Source organism: Oncorhynchus mykiss, chromosome 12 (assembly GCF_013265735.2).
Source record: "Oncorhynchus mykiss isolate Arlee chromosome 12, USDA_OmykA_1.1, whole genome shotgun sequence".
NCBI classification, from domain to species: domain Eukaryota; kingdom Metazoa; phylum Chordata; class Actinopteri; order Salmoniformes; family Salmonidae; genus Oncorhynchus; species Oncorhynchus mykiss.
Genome location: NC_048576.1, coordinates 55,257,149 through 55,270,855, shown reverse-complemented (window position 1 = coordinate 55,270,855; position 13,707 = coordinate 55,257,149). Strand labels below are relative to the sequence as shown.

General features: G+C 41.2%; 1 protein-coding gene across 1 annotated transcript; it reads right to left on the bottom strand.

The window, feature by feature from the left end:
• Positions 1 to 694: 694 nt before the first annotated feature.
• Positions 695 to 13,422, bottom strand: LOC110537796 (grpE protein homolog 2, mitochondrial). Its single transcript, XM_021624187.2, has 4 exons — positions 13,137 to 13,422; positions 4,273 to 4,432; positions 4,042 to 4,123; positions 695 to 3,707 (listed from the first exon to the last, which is right to left on the bottom strand). The coding sequence occupies exons 1-4, from the start codon at positions 13,217 to 13,219 to the stop codon at positions 3,385 to 3,387; spliced, it is 648 nt and encodes a 215-aa protein (XP_021479862.2). The 5' UTR covers positions 13,220 to 13,422; the 3' UTR covers positions 695 to 3,384.
• Positions 13,423 to 13,707: the final 285 nt, after the last annotated feature.

Below are 13,707 nucleotides of genomic sequence, written 5' to 3'. Positions count from 1 at the left end.
CTCAATGTCACTGCACCGACCCTGGCACATACTGTTTTATGTGTAGGATCTTCTGAGGGGAAATGCCCATTTGTGTGATATATCGCACGGGGCAGTCGGTCATCAGGATGAGCTTGTCTGGCAATACAGGAGACAGTATATCCCATGAGGGAAATACCGAAACAAATATTTGAAAAATATGATAGTATGAGTGAGGCATTTCACCAGACCACCCTCCTTGAGCAAAGAAGAGGTGTTGCTTATTTTTGAATGACTCAGACACACTGTATCTGACCTTTTATAGGGTAGGAGGGACACCATTCCCCAATGCACACGTCTCGACGTCCAGCCAACTATGGCTGGCGTAGTGTAATAAAGGCTTCTGACGAATACGCTAGGGGCGTATCCCATAAGTGAAATACCTCACTCATACTATCAGAGAACCAGGGTTACGATTGCAACCTGAAGTTTTTCGCTGCAGGCCCAGAAATGTTTTTGCTGCCGCCACAAATATGTCCAGTTTCTTTGATTTCACAGTTATTAACTGTGGCAATGAATGCCACAAATGTCAGGAGGTCTATGTGTAGACATCCCCAGATGTCTCCCAATTCCGTGGTATCCAATTGGTAATTACAGTTGAAACTACACTCTTTCGTCCCATGCCCTCCTGCACACACAGCAAAATAATTTATATTTGTCAAATGGCAGTCAAGCATTGATTATCATGTCACCAGAATAAGACCCTCAATATTTATTGGAAAGGCACATTAAACTCATCACTGTGCACTTTATCTACCCTGTGAAGTTCATAACTTATGTAATCATCAGCCTAATAGTACCACACACCATATTATGTCACTCCAAGTTTACTTTGATATGACAGTTATTATATAAATATTTGCACACAAAAGGTGTTTCCACCGACATTTCTCACATAATTAATTTGACAGACAAAGATCCCACCATGTCAAACAAACACTATCGGTCAGCCTTCTAAAATTGTACCAAAACTTTGTTTCCATCACAGCTGTCATTTAAAAAATATATATATACGGTATGACTTTACTTGCATAAAAACTGTGGATGGAAACATGACAAAGTCCACTTCACAAATAATGTTTGATACTCAGGCTGCGGAGTAGGACTACCGATCTTCACTACCACCGGGCCTTCAGAAAAACTAAATCTTTCTACCCTTTTCGACAAGCAAGAAATGTCCTGTTCCTGGTGTTCTCTTCTTCCAACTTGAGGGCTAGCTTCAAACTTCCCTTTTCCAAATCTAAAAATGGATCACCTTGCAGAACCCACCTCCACATTTCAAATTATTAAACTCAAGTGAAAATAAATGTATTGGAAAAATTGTTTAAGGCAATAATGTGATGTACTGTGGTAGTCTGAAAGCAAAATAGTTTGTTAGAGAACACCATAACTTCTCAACCACACATGTGTGGTGCTTCATTTATAGGCAAAATGACTTGATAGAAAATGTTATCCATACTATCTATATGTTTTAAAAGGCTCAAAGATCCTTCTTAAAAGTGGCTTTAACTGAACCTATTTCGTAGCTGCATCATACACAATACTCTGTGGGTAATGTTAAACATTTGTCTATATAAATACATAAATCCCAACATTGTCAATGTAAAAGGTGCCACCTTCATCATAAGGGACAATTACAGGTAACAGCACATTCTACGTAACCATCCCATCCTCTAATATCACAGATTATCTCAAACGTCAAGAACTTAATTACTTACTTGCTCACATACAGAAAAAACAAAACAATTCCGAAGTGCAGCGTGATTAATGTGACCTCTAGAAATGTACACAGTCCACATAATAATGTGGGAGAAATGTATGTGGACCTGAAACCAGAGACGTTCACAGTATTATAAGGGGTCCTTAAAGGAAACCTATCTTCCATTCACATTAGTAAACAAAAATGTTTTCCTCAACCAGGTCTTATGCAAATATGCAGTATAACAATATCCTCAAGTACCTTTACATATCTTTAAATGCTAGTAAAATAGCTAACGCCAGTGTTTTCCATAAGCACATGGAGTAGCCAGCCAAATAGAAAAAGCAGCCAGCCAGGGAGATCCGGGCCTGAGAGGTCAAGGTGGGCATGCCCCCTGAGATTTTTTTTTGACAAAACAAGCTATTTTGGTGGCCTCTGGTACATTCTAATGTCCTGATTCAATCCAATATACACAGCTAAATTACGTTAATAGTGGGCTCGGTTTCCCAAAGGAACAAAAGGCTTACGTGTGTTTTAACTATGCATCTTTCCCACAATAACCAAAGATGTAACGTTTCCCAAAATACCACGCAGAAAGAACATTCGCCAAGTGTGTCGTTGGAGCATGTGTCGATACTGATAGGATCAAAAGAAAGGCAGCGATTTGTTTCCGTTCACCAAACAGATCCATTCAAAAAGACCCTACACTGGCAAGTCTTGTCATGGGCTACGAATCCTAGGAAAAATAGAAAACAAGATATTTTGTTTCTTTGACCCGATGCGATACAATGGACATATAACTACCCTGTATTATTTATGAATAGTGAAGGGATATAGGAGATTGACTTTATTCCGTCAGTTCGACACCTTTTATAAACTAGTAAAACACTTGCAGTTCGGTCGTCAATCAAAGCACAGTAAACAGCCTACGCGCCTCACTCCGTGGCTGTATTGGCCTATGAAACACGCGAAAGAAAAATGAATGTGCCATAAAACAATAAGTGGATTTCAACTCATTGTTACCACTTTATATGGGATGTGTTAATTCACTCACAGGAGATGGAAAAATAAGCATCATGCTCTCCCTCCTCCGTGAAAAGATTAGACTGCAGCCAACCACAGTATACAAAAAAATAATAGGTATTGAGAGCTGGGACAGACAGCAGAGGGACAAACCATCAGTTTCCCTGTCATTGCTCACTTTTTGACTGACAGGTACCTGTCCTATCAATACATCACTAGAAGGTGCATGTCATTCATTCAAGTGGGAGAAGGCTATACCGACTTTTCTGACTAGCGAATTGAAACTTCTAAATTAAAAGCCTAGTTAGTTTATGAAGTAGCCGGCTTACAATGAGTCTTATCGGCTATTTAGCCGACGACCGGCACTTATGGAAAACACTAACACATTCACATGATTAGGCACAATCTAAAAATGATTATATTCTAGAAGAATGTGAACAAGCCCATTATTTTCAGATTGTAGAATATAGAAAAAGGGTTAAATAAGTTGTTATTTGCATGACTGTACATAATGAGAACTTAACCAAATTGGAACAACCCACTAAAACAGTAAAATCATTCAAAAACAAAGGATTGCTGCAAAGCTAGAACTGTAAGGTGCAGACAGTAGAGTACTACAGCGAGGGCAGAGACTAGCACAAGCCCTAGTCCTGCTCCTGCTTCATCACAGCGATGCCCACCTGGGCATGACGAATGGTGCGTCCGTGGAGCTTGTACCCATCCTGTTTCACTACAGTAACGGTGCTGGGCTCCCCTCCCTCAGCAGGAGTGTGGCACACTATCTCATGCTGGTAAGGGTCGTATTTATCCCCAACAGGGCTCATCTTATTCAGGCCGTGCTTTGTGAAGATCCCCTGCAGCCTGTCCTGGACCTGAGCCAGCCTCTGGCCCTCCTCTTCCTGCAGGTTGTCTGTCTTCTCTAGCAGGTCAGCCACCTCAACCAGTTCACGGCAGAAACTCTGGATCCCTGTTTGAGTGGTGGTAAGGGAGAGGAATTAGAACTGCACAAAGTAGAGCAGTGGGGTATTTCTTTGCGGGGAACAATATACAAAAGTTGAGAACGATCATTGGAAAAACAATTTTATTGAGGAAATTTATTTTGTAGTAAATGTAGTTTATTTTCATTTTATGAATTGAAGGTTATTTATTGATGTACAAATGTCATTAGATTTGGGGAGGAATCGGCAGAAATTCTGGTGGGAAAAAATGGGGTTCCCCAGAAATTCAGGCGAAAATGAATACCACTGAAGTAGAGGGACCATACTAGGTATGATGTCAGGGTAGGAGAAAAAACATCTCACCAAAAAGCTTGGCGTCTTGGACAAACTTCTGAGTTCTTTTTCGAACATTGTCAGAGTCAGCCATGGCCCTTTTGTATCTTTCCTGAAATACAATACAGTATAGTATATCATACGTGATTAAATTCTTTGTATTTCCAGGGGAAAATCTAAACAAATCTATGCCGGCTGTAGGTAGCACCAGTCAAGACAAAGAATCTTCCTCCTTACTCTCACCGCCATCGAGGCTCTTACCGTGAGCTCCCTAACCTGCTCCTCCAGCTTGCTGGCCCTCATCTCCAGCAGTTTCACATTGGTCATCGCATGGCCGGAGTCATCTGTGGTGTCATCACCATTGCAATTATCACCTGTTCCCCAATGCTTTGCCGCTGTGCTGTACAGGCCAATCAAAGCCCTGGAAAGCAAAACATTATTCAATTGTGCACCTAGCGAGAGACCATTTGGCTAGCGGTGTTTCTGTAGTGTAGGCTACAATGTAGGCCTGCTACATGTAATGGCAGAGCTTGGAAAACAAATGCCCTCCTGATAAATACAAATCATCATGAAATCCTTCTGCCAGGAAGGCCCTACTTTGCAGTCAACATTTAGTTGTTTTTTTGGGAAAGGCTTTAGAAATGAATTCAAACAGCACATGACTGAATTGCGCATCTTGAAGATTTAACCAACACTTTGGACCAATTTTTTTGTAATGTTTTTAGTATTTTATCCCCCTTTTATCCTAATTCCAATCTTGTCTCATCGTTGCAACTCCCCAACGGGCTCGGGAGGCGCAGGTCGAATCATGCGTCCTCCGAAACATGAACCACCAAACCGCGCTTCTTAACACCAGCCCGCTTAACCCGGAAGCCAGCCTCAATGTGTTGGAGCAAACACCGTACAATCGACGACCGAGGTCAGCCTGCAGCCACCCGGCCCGCCACAAGGAGTCTCTAGAGCGTGATGAACCAAGTAAAGCCACTCAGGCTAAACCCTCCCCTAACCCGGACGATGCTGGGCCAATTGTGCGCTGCCCTATGGGACTCCCAGTCACGGCCGGTCATTGTTCAATTCTGTGAGCTGCTCCATGCAACAACCAGTTGAAAGCTGAGCGCTCTTGCTGCCAATGCCGCCTGATATTCCACTGAAACTAGCCATGTGTGTGGCACGCATGTTGATATATTTCACGTGCTTTGCGATTGTGTAGGCTACTTTGTGCATAATTTCTCTATTGCACTACATAATTGATACGGCATACACCAGCACTACACTGCTTTGATACACATCAGTGGGGATTAAGAAGTGAGTATATGCAAAAAAGTGGGTATACGGCAGCATATACCCTCCACTACACCACTGGAGCGAGGGATAAATACCCAAGATGTGGAGATGATGGGGAACAGTGTGTATATCACGGTCTTTGCCAAAACTTTGCAATGTTTAGATCCATTTTTAGATGAACTTCTGAGTATTGTTCCGTTGCCTTTTTTCAGTATGTTGTCAAAAACGCTTTTTTAACTATTGGGATTTTTGTAGATGATATGTAGCAACGCCTGGAGTAGATCCACAGATAACGTAATCTCTATTGTACTCAACACTACCCTTTCCCCACCTGGACAAAAGGAACACCTACGTGAGAATGCTGTTCATCGACTACAGCTCAGCGATAAACACCCTAGCGCACCTAAACCGCATCACTAAGCTAAGGACCTAGGGACTAAATGCCTCCCTCGGGCAACTGGATCCTGGACTTCCTGACGGGCCGCCCCCAAGTGATAAGGGTAGGCAACAACTTCTGCCACGCTGATCCTTAACACGGGGGCCCCTGAGGGGTGCGTGCTGAGTCCCCTCCCGTTCTCCCGGTTCACCCATGACTGCGTGGCCAAGCACGACTCCAACACCATAATTAAGTTTACTGACGACACAACAGTGGTAGGCCTGATTACCGACAACGATGAGACAGGCTATAGGGATGTGGTGCCAGGACAACAACCTCTCCCTCAACGTGATCAAGACAAAGGAGATGATCGTGGACTACGGGAAAAGGAGGGCCGAGCACGCCCCCATTTTAAATCGACAGAGCTGTAGTGTAGCAGGTTGAGCGCTTCAAGTTCCTTGGTGTCCACATCACCAACAAACTATCATGGTCCAAACACACCAAGACAGTCGTGAAGAGGGCACAACACCTATTCCCCCTCAAGAGACTGAAAAGATTTGGCATGGGTCCTCAGAGCCTCAAAAAGTCCTACAGCTGCACCATTGAGAGCATCCTGACTAGTTGCATCACCACCTGGCATAGCAACTGCTCGGCCTCTGACCACAAGGCGCTACAGAGTGTAGTGCATACAGCCCAGTACATCACTGGGGTCAAGCTTCCTGCCATCCAGAACCTCTATACCAGGCGGTGTCAGAGGAAGGCCCTAAAAATTGCCAAAGACTCCAACCACCTTTGTCATAGACTTTTCTCTCTGCTACCGCACGGCAAGCGGTACTAGAGTGTCTAGGTCCAAAAGGCTTCTTAACTTCTTATGGATAGGGGGCAGCATTTTCACGTTTGAATGAAAAGCGTGCCCAGAGTAAACTGCCTCCTCAGTCCCAGATGCTAATATATGCATAATATTAGTAGTATTTGGATAGAAAACACTCTGAAGTGTCTAAAACTGTTTGAATGATGTCTGTGAGTATAACAGAACTCATATGGCAGGCAAAAAACTGAGAAAAAATCCAACCAGGAAATGGGAAATCTGAGGTTTGTAGGTTTTCAACTCAGCCCCTATTGAATATACAGTGGGATATGGGTCATATTGCACTTCTTAAGGCTTCCACTAGATGTCAAAGGTCTTTAGAATGTTGTTTCAGGCTTCTACTGTGAAGGGGGGCCAAATGAGAGGGGATTGAGTCAGAGATCTGCCAGCAGCCTCGGTCTCGTGACGCGCGGTCATGAGAAAGTTACCTCTCGTTCCATTGCTTTCCTACAGACAAATGAATTCTCCGGTTGGGACATTATTGAACATTTATGATAAAAACATCCTAAAGATTGATTCTATACATCGTTTGATTTGTTTCTATGACCAGTAATATAACATTTTGGAATTTTCATCCGACATTTCTGCTGGACTTGCCCGCGCCTCGTGAGTTTCGATTTGTAGACTAAACACCCTAACAAAAGGAGGAATTTGGACATAAATTATGGACTTTATGGAACAAATCAAACATTTGTGTTTACTGGGATTCCTGGGAGTGCATTCTGACAAAGATCATCAAAGGTAAGTGAATATTTATAATGCTATTTCTGACTTATGTTGACTCCAACATGGCGGATATATTCATGGGTTGTGTATGTCGTCTGAGCGCCATACTCAGATTATTGCATGGTTTGCTTTTTCCGTAAAGTTTTCTGACAGCAGTTGCATTAAGGAGAAGTATATCTTTAAATCTGTGAATAACACTTGTATCTTTTATTAATGTTTATTATGAGTATTTCTGTGATTTGATGTGGCTCTGTGCAAATTCACGGGATGTTTTAGAGGCAAAGCCAAATGTAAACTGAGGTTTTTGGATATAAATATGAACTTGATCGAACATGCATGTATTGTTTAACATGTCCCGGGAGTGTCATCTGATGAAGAATATCAAAGGTTAGTGATTCATTTGATCAATATTTCTGCTTTTTGTGACTCCTGTCTTTGCTTGGAAAATCGCTGTATGCTTTCTGTGACTAGTTGCCGACCTAACATAATGATATGATCTGCTTTCGCCGAAAAGCTTTTTTGAAATCGGACACTGTGGTTGGATTAACAAGAACTGTATCATTAAAATGATTCCTAATACTTGTATGTTTGAGAAAATTGAATTATGAGGTTTCTGTTGATTGAATTTGGCGCCCTGCAATTTCATTGGCTGTTGGTGAGGGGCTCCGCTAGTCCTAGACAGGTTTACAGCTTATACCCCTAATCAAATGGCTACCCAGAATATTTGTTGTGGTTTTTTTACACTGCTGCTACTCACTGTTTCATTATCTATGCAGTCACTTTACCCCTATCTACATATTACCTTAATTGCCTCGACTAACCTGTACCCCCCACACATTGAATCAGTATCAGCCTCGTTATTGTATTCTTGCTCTTAATTTTTTTTAACTTTTGTTTACTTAGTAAATATTTTTCTTAAAACCTGCATTGTTAGTTACGGGCTTGTAAGTAAGCATTTCACGGTACAGTCTGTCGTATTTGGCACATGTGACAAATACAATTTGATTTGAAGAGGGGGATCCCAGCTTTCCATCCCTACTTTTTTTCAGAAATTCTAAATATGCGCTTACAGCACCATTTTAAAACAAATACTTTTTAGCAGCATGGCTAAGCACATTACCTCTTGGCAATTCACAGTGAGTGTATAGAGGAGAGTGGGGCAAAATGTAACACTGGTCAATTGTAGAGTAACTTGGGATAAAACCCCACCCTACCGCAACATTTTTTGGGGGCGTGACTTAAAATTGTGATGAGACAGATTACATATTTAGAGTGCAAGAGTAGTGGCAACCAGGGAGAGTGTTGGGTGAAAACATTGTGACATTAAGTAATTTCTATGTGAAGTACAGGCAGGGGACTTGTTATCCCAGTTGGCGGTTTACTCCAAGTTACACAAACAGGTAGGCCTACATTATATTCACTGTGTTTATGCAAGTTTTTGGGGAAATCTTTGCCTGTGTGTGTGTAGGTTACCCGCCCCTCCGAAGCATGTTTCCGAAATTAGGGACAGATATTTTTAATTACAGAAGAAATAACTAGCATTGAAAAAGTTAATTGAGGATACTATAGTTTTCACGTTTCACATTGCATTTATTAACTTAAAAAAGGTAAGAAGTGTTTTTAATTCTAGTGCTGCTCTGCACCCAGAAGCTTGTTAGCTAGCTAGCTAACATTAGCTCTGGTCCAACGTTAAGCCAACTCTCTGAAGTTCAAAGCATACACATTAAAACCAGTAGATAGTGATAGCGCTGATGTCATCCACTTATTCCTATGGAAAACTCCCAATGGCACATGAAGCCAGAAGTATGAATTTGAAGCTTACCATTTTGCTGAATGGCACAAAAAAAGTGGCCATAACTAGCAAAGGATCATGGTCGGTGTAGTCGTTTTCATCCTGCCTGAGAGAGTCAAACCAAAGCTGCTAGACGTCAGCATCAATACCGGTAACATTTGGCTCTGGAAAACGTACCTCAATCCAGGAATGAGAAATGCATTGCACTCCAAATTGTTCCACTATCCCAACTGTTACACAGAAGATTGAAGGACTGCTAACTTAAAAACTAGCAGTCGTTTTATCTTCTCTGTGTAACAGTTGAGATAAAGGGCAATTCGGAGTACAACGCATTTCTCATCCCTGGATTGAGGTACAGTGGGGCAAAAAAGTATTTAGTCAGCCACCAATTGTGCAAGTTCTCCCACTTAAAAAGATGAGAGAGGTCAGTAATTTTCATCATAGGTACACTTCAACTTTGACAGACAAAATGTGAAAAAAGCCAGAAAATCACATTGTAGGATTTTTTATGAATTTATTTGCAAATTATGGTGGAAAATAAGTATTTGGTCACCTACAAACAAGCAAGATTTCTGGCTCTCACAGACCTGTAACTTCTTCTTTAAGAGGCTCCTCTGTCCTCCACTCATTACCTGTATTAATGGCACCTGTTTGAACTTGAAGAAATCAACTGTGGGAGCAAATATTAGGAAATGGAAGACATACAAGACCACTGATAATCTCCCTCAATCTGGGGCTCCACGCAAGATCTCACCCCGGGGGGTCAAAATGATCACAAGAACGGTGAGCAAAAATCCCAGAACCACACGGGGGGACCTAGTGAATGACTTGCAGAAAGCTGGGACCAAAGTAACAAAGCCTACCATCAGTAACACACTACGCTGCCAGGGACTCAAATCCTGCCGTGCCAGACGTGTCCCCCTGCTTAAGCCAGTACATGTCCAGGCCCGTCTGAAGTTTGCTAGAGAGCATTTGGATGATCCAGAAGAAGATTGGGAGAATGTCATATGGTCAAATGAAACCAAAATATAACTTTTTGGTAAAAACTCAACTCGTCGTGTTTGGAGGACAAAGAATGCTGAGTTGCATCCAAAGAACACCATACCTACTGCAGAGCATGGGGGTGGCAAATGTTTTGGGGCTGTTTTTCTGCAAAGGGACCAGGACGACTGATCTGTGTAAAGGAAAGAATGGGGCCATGTATCGTGAGAGTTTGAGTGAAAACCTCCTTCCATCAGCAAGGGCATTGAAGATGAAATGTTGCTGGGTCTTTCAGCATGACAATCATCCCAAACACACCGCCCGGGCAACGAAGGAGTGGCTTCGTAAGAAGCATTTCAAGGTCCTGGAGTGGCCTAGCCAGTCTCCAGATCTCAACCCCATAGAAAATCTTTGGAGGGAGTTGAAAGTCTGTGTTGCCCAGCAACAGCCCCAAAACATCACTGCTCTAGAGGAAATCTGCATGGAGGAATGGGTCAAAATACCAGCAACAGTGTTTGAAAACCTTGTCAAACATTTTCTGTAAGTCTTCACCTCTGTCATTGCCAACAAAGAGTATATAACAAGGTATTGAGATAAATAAGTATTTGGTCAATAACTAAAGTTTTCCACCATAATTTGCAAATAAATTAATCAAAAATCCTACAATGTGATTTTCTGTCTTTTTTTCTCATTTTGTCTGTCATAGTTGAAGTGTACCTATGATGAAAATTACAGGCCTCTCTCATCTTTTTAAGTGGGAGAACTTGCACAATTGGTGGCTGACTAAATACTTTTTTGCCCCACTGTATGTTTTCCAAGCCATATCTCGCACCGGCGCCACAATGTCTTAATATACATAGAAATGCTGTCTGACCCTAGTGCAGGCTGTAAGCAAGCTGGTCAGATCTGCTGGCTAGACCTGCCATAGGATATGAACAGTGAGCTCAGTTACATGCATACAATAATGCGATTATTGTGAATAGTCAGATTAATATAATTTGTTTAAAACGTTTACATCCTTTGCAAGAATAACGATTTCCCTAATAATCCTGTTTACATGGACACCTCTGAAATCAGTCTAGCCGATGAGACTTTGATAAATGCAGAAAATCGCCAATCAAAACAAACTTTCTACCACATTGACCATGTTATTTTTGTGAAGAATGTTTTATTTTTATGTGAAAACTATTTCTAAGATGCATACTTTCAGTTTTAGAAACTCACTTCACTCACACATAAGAGGGAGACTTGCGCTACCGGTGCGGCACGTGTGCAGATCAAATTTGCCACTGCAACGCCGAATTACATCTCCTAATAGTTTGAAAGATTGCTCAGAAAACCAGGTGTTTTAATTGGTGTATGCTTACTTCGATTTTGACCTTAAGCCAAACAAGATAAGCAGAGTATGGTGTTTACAAGACTACTTCCATAACTGCCATAATCAGTTTAATATTGAATTATTAGTGTGTATGTAAACATAATCTGTGACAATAGTTGGCTGCTATTTAACTGATAGTTTGTCGGTCAAATCTGTGTCTTGGTGTGTATGGCCGGCAACTTTCATAGAGAAACCCCCCCTGAACTTTTTGGGCCATTTGAGAAAGAAAATGACAGCTGCGACCCCCAGCACATATGACAAAATCAACAGTACAACACCAAAGATATTGATCTGTTTTAAGCAACTCATCTTGTTGACCAAAAAGCTTTATACTAACATTCCCAATTTTTGGTCAAAAGGGATGTGTAATTCCCACTGAGGTATAAAGAAAGGTAATTCCCCCCAATTTGATGTGGTCAAAACGTTTGTTTAAGTCATGTAATAACATACTGTCCACATCATGGAAAATAGCGTAATATAAATTAATTACATATTCAATTATTTTGCTATATCTTTATTTAAGATGATAGTAAATGAAGCAAACGCAAGATTTTTTTTCTTCTGTAATCACATTTCTCACTAGTTTAACCATTTAGCTAAAAATTTAAAAAATGCACAAAGTAACTGTGTGCTCTAGTTTAGAAATAACTCCCATATTGAATGTGCAGATCCTGGTTCTAATGTCAGTAGCCAGGTTTCCATCCAACCTTTTAGAGTAAAGTATATGTAGGATAAACAACGTAATCACAGGCCTGGTGGAACTACAGATTTCTCGTAAACATTCCAAATGTCAACAAAACAAAATATGCTAGACAATGTCTTTCTGTGTCGGTAAAATTAATTATGCGAGAAATGGCGGTGGAAACTCTTTTAGCGCACATATTGATATAATAACCATCATATCGAAGTAAACTTAGAGTCACGCGATGACATGTGTGGTCCTACCACTACGACTCGGTAAAGTATGCAGTTTATTATACTACAGATCAAATAAATTATGAACTTCACAGGGTGGTGAACGTGCAAGGTGATGCCCCTTTTCATAAATATCGAGGGTTTTATTCTGGTGACAAGACAATCGATATTTGTTTGACAAATAAAAATAATTTCGCTCTTTTGTCCATACTAATCTCATCATGTAGGCTATACCCTACACCCGCACTGTTTATGCAAGATGTTGGCTAGAGTGCATATGCCAACATCAGTGGGCACATTCGCTACATAACGCACATTTTCTTTGTGACAAAATCGCCAGTAGAGTTAAATGCGATAGAAACCTATTTAACTTGTATTTGTTATTCGGCACATGGTAATTTAACCCCAAAATGTATGTTGAAATCATCACGCAAAGACTGGTCAATATGATGGAAACATTTCTGGTGGGAAAATGCACATTGTTTTTATGCAGATTTTAGAATAGTCGCCAATTGGGATGGAACGCTATTTTATGGCAGCAGCCCATTCCTTCGACTTCCCTACAAATAACTAGTTAACTCGTTATGAAGCATAAATTAGTTAGCTAGCGAACACTGACTTAATCTAAAACTGTCAAAAGTGAGCTAACCGTTAGCGCTATTAAACGAACTAATTTTGTTAAAAGCAACGTTAGCTCGCTAGCTAGCTTTTGTACAGCAAGCTTGTTCCCGCAGCGTTGAAAGTTGTCTTTACTTTACACTGTATTTTTTTTCAATAGCTAGAGGGATATGTTGACAAACCTCACCTGTGATCATTCGACAAAAATAGTTGTAATCTGCAGGCGCAGTTGAGACTTTTCCGAGCCAAGAAAAGACAGCGCACGGCCATATTATTCAGACTCTGTTAGCTAGTTACATTCAATTACAGCAGAACAAAGCCAGACCTGTGGAGATAAACCACTTGCAGGGGCACACCGTCGGCTGTGGGCGGGGTCGTTCCCCACCACCACAAGTTTTCATTTGCGGAGGCTTTCCAGACAGACAAGCGATGGGCAAAGCTGGGTTCGTTTGCTAGAGTGGGTTCTTCTTCGATGAGGTTTAACGGTGGTTGGCATCCAATAAATGTTGCATCACCGCCACCTACTAGACTGGAGTATAACTCCTTTATACTTTGCTTATCAAAAAAAAAAAAAATACAACAAATACCCTACCATCTAACACTACACTCCCACTACACTAACACTACACTTACAAATTGATGATTTGGGGTGTTTAATTAAACTTTTGTACACCTGTGGTGTTCCCGGTCAAAAATGACCAGTCAAAAGAAATTAATGGGTGAGATTACAATTAGCACCCCTACTCTTACGATAAGTG